Here is a 2,633-nt window from a genome sequence, read left to right on the forward strand (position 1 = left end):
GAGCCAAATTCGACCTTATTTTTTTATTTTTTTTGGCATAGTCTGTGATTTGGTTTTTCTGAGTTCCAACGAAGAACTCAGCTTAATCAACTGGCAAGATGGCTGGATCTGGATGAGCTCCGAACTCCAGTGTTCACCAGAGTAAATTACAACTTTTGTTGCATAAATATTAAGACGATTTTCAAGTCTCACAACCTGTGAAAGTTTGTGGATGAAGGATTTGAGATACCAAATGATTTTGAGGATGACCTCACTGAGAAGAAGATGATTGTGGTTCAAGACCTCATGGCTCAAGAAGCAAAAGCCTTGAGGTTAATACAAGGTGCAGTTTCAGACGAGATCTTCTCTTGGATTGCAAATCAAGAAACTGCAAAGGCGACTAGGGATGTTTTGAAGCAAGAGTATGGAGGAGATCCACAAGTTCGAGCTGTGAAATTACAAGGTATTCTTGAGACTTTGAATATGCTAGAATGAAAGAAGATGAATCATTGTTTGCTTATTTGACTAGATTTTTTGGATTAAAGATGAATGATGAGTTAAATAACAAGAGAATTGTTGAGAAATTGTTGATTAGTTACTAGGACATATGACAATATAGTCACTATGATAAAGGAAACTAAGAAACTCGATGAAATTCACCCCACTGAGGTTTTGCAACACTCAAGGGCTTTGAGGAAATGTTAATTAAACATGCTGAAGAATGAGAAGTGACTAAAAAGCATTCTTTAGCCTTAGATTACTGTACCTAGGGATGGTTCACTAACTAGCAATTATAACGAGAAAAAGTTATGGATAAGCAAAAAGATAAGATAGGTGATTCCAAAAGTGGCGAGAAGTTTGGTGCTACGGTGAAATATACTGGTAGCATGGAAGGTTTAAAAAAAGCTTGTAAAAAACTTGCAACAACATTCACTTTGGTGAACCTTGGTACAAAGGAAACGCTAAGTGTTACAGGTGTGATAAGTTTGGACATATATCAAAGGATTGTCATAGCAAGGTGATACAGCTTGTTCATTATGCTAAAAATGTAAAAGAGGAGGCCTCAATGTTTTTTGCTTGTAATTTATATCTGTTGTTAAAAATAAACATGTGTGATACATTGTGACTGCAGCAACCTTATGACCTCACATGAGTCATTACTTATAAATGTTGATAGAACTATGACTACAAGAATTAAGATGGACCGCAGTCAAAACGATAAGGTAGCAACCTCAAATCTTGCTATTTAAAAATGTCAAAGACTAAAACAGGAAGAATACTTCTCACAAAATTACATATATTATAGGTGTCTTTACTATATATACCATTAAAATTTCCTAACGACCAGCACTTGTAACCAGTAACCTTACACCTTCTCTTCTTACAACTAGAAGGCCTTAACAATAATCTCGCACTCTGGTTTCGCGTTATTTGAAAAATCTCCTCTCTCAATCAACCATGCTAAGAAAATGTTGCTGCTGTTTCTGCATCATTGTTGTAGTACTCGGTGCCCTCGCGTTCACCGCTTGGTTCGTGATTCGTCAATTCAGCCCTTCTAAACCGATGATTTACCAGGTCACCGATGCCTCGCTGACGCAATTCAACCTGACGGCAACCAACAACACCATCTTTTACAATCTGTCCCTCAAGATGACTGTGGAAAACCGTAACAAATGGAATGACTTCCACTATGAACATTTTGAAGCCGTTCCTAGTTATAAGAACCAGGATTTGAGTACCAGTATTCTAGGACCATTCGGCGTAGCGCACAGGGATAAGTACGAGTTGAATCCATTGTTCAAGGGACACCAAACGGTGACGGCTCTTACAAATGGGGAGGCTTCAAATTTTAGGAATAGTTTGGTTTTTGATATCGCGTTGAAGATCTATTTTAAGTATTGGACCAAGATTGCTATGTACAAGGATGAGAAGGAGCTCCAGATGGCTTGCTATTTGAAGGTTCCATTGAGTTCTAGCGGAAAACCAGCTGAAATTTTTCAGAGCACCAAGTGTGACAAGGTCGACCATTAAATTTGTTTCACGTTTAGTTTAGAGTAGATTATCCTTTTTGTATCACTCGCTTGTCATTTCAAGGCAATCTACTTGTTTGTATATAGGAATTTTTTGTTTCCCAAATTTTGAAAAAAAAAAAAAAAAAAATCTTTATTATAGTGGTGTGACTTCCTTTTTTTTTTTTTACTTGTTATTATTTTTAAAATTAATCTCAAATCACGACAATTAACATTATGGTAGTGATATTTATTTTTTTACTCGTAAGTGAAGATCTCAGGTCCAGTGTCAGGAATGGCAATTTTGATACCTTAATGGTCCATTTCCAATCAATATATGGCTTAGCCAAAATCTTTACCCCCAGTTCGGTATATCAGAAGAAAAAAAAAAACCTGGTGTCCTGAATCACGACTTTGGAGGAACTTAACAAGATAACAACATTTGTTTCTTTATGTTGTGAGTTATATATTAGTTGAAGTGTAAATAGTAGTTTATTGTCCCACATTGGTGAAATACATATGTAATACCAATTGTAACTCTTATATATACTCCACTTTGGAGATTAATGAACGTATAAGAAATTCCTAAATATTGTCATATATATTTTTGGTATTTACCATGTTTAGTTTAATATGGCATCAGAG

The 2,633-nt window shown here is 35.8% G+C and overlaps 1 protein-coding gene across 1 annotated transcript; it reads left to right on the forward strand.

The window, feature by feature from the left end:
* The first annotated feature begins 1,046 nt into the window (after positions 1–1,046).
* LOC126593235 (NDR1/HIN1-like protein 3) lies at positions 1,047–2,107 on the forward strand. Its single transcript, XM_050259232.1, has one exon. It carries the CDS (start codon positions 1,438–1,440, stop codon positions 2,008–2,010), a length of 573 nt encoding a protein of 190 aa, XP_050115189.1. The 5' UTR covers positions 1,047–1,437; the 3' UTR covers positions 2,011–2,107.
* Positions 2,108–2,633: the final 526 nt, after the last annotated feature.

Source organism: Malus sylvestris, chromosome 12 (genome assembly GCF_916048215.2).
Source record: "Malus sylvestris chromosome 12, drMalSylv7.2, whole genome shotgun sequence".
Taxonomy (NCBI): domain Eukaryota; kingdom Viridiplantae; phylum Streptophyta; class Magnoliopsida; order Rosales; family Rosaceae; genus Malus; species Malus sylvestris.

Bases quoted from the DNA above. Each gene is read 5' to 3' on its own strand.
- LOC126593235 (XM_050259232.1), top strand. From the start codon at position 1,438: ATGCTAAGAAAATGTTGCTGCTGTTTCTGCATCATTGTTGTAGTACTC.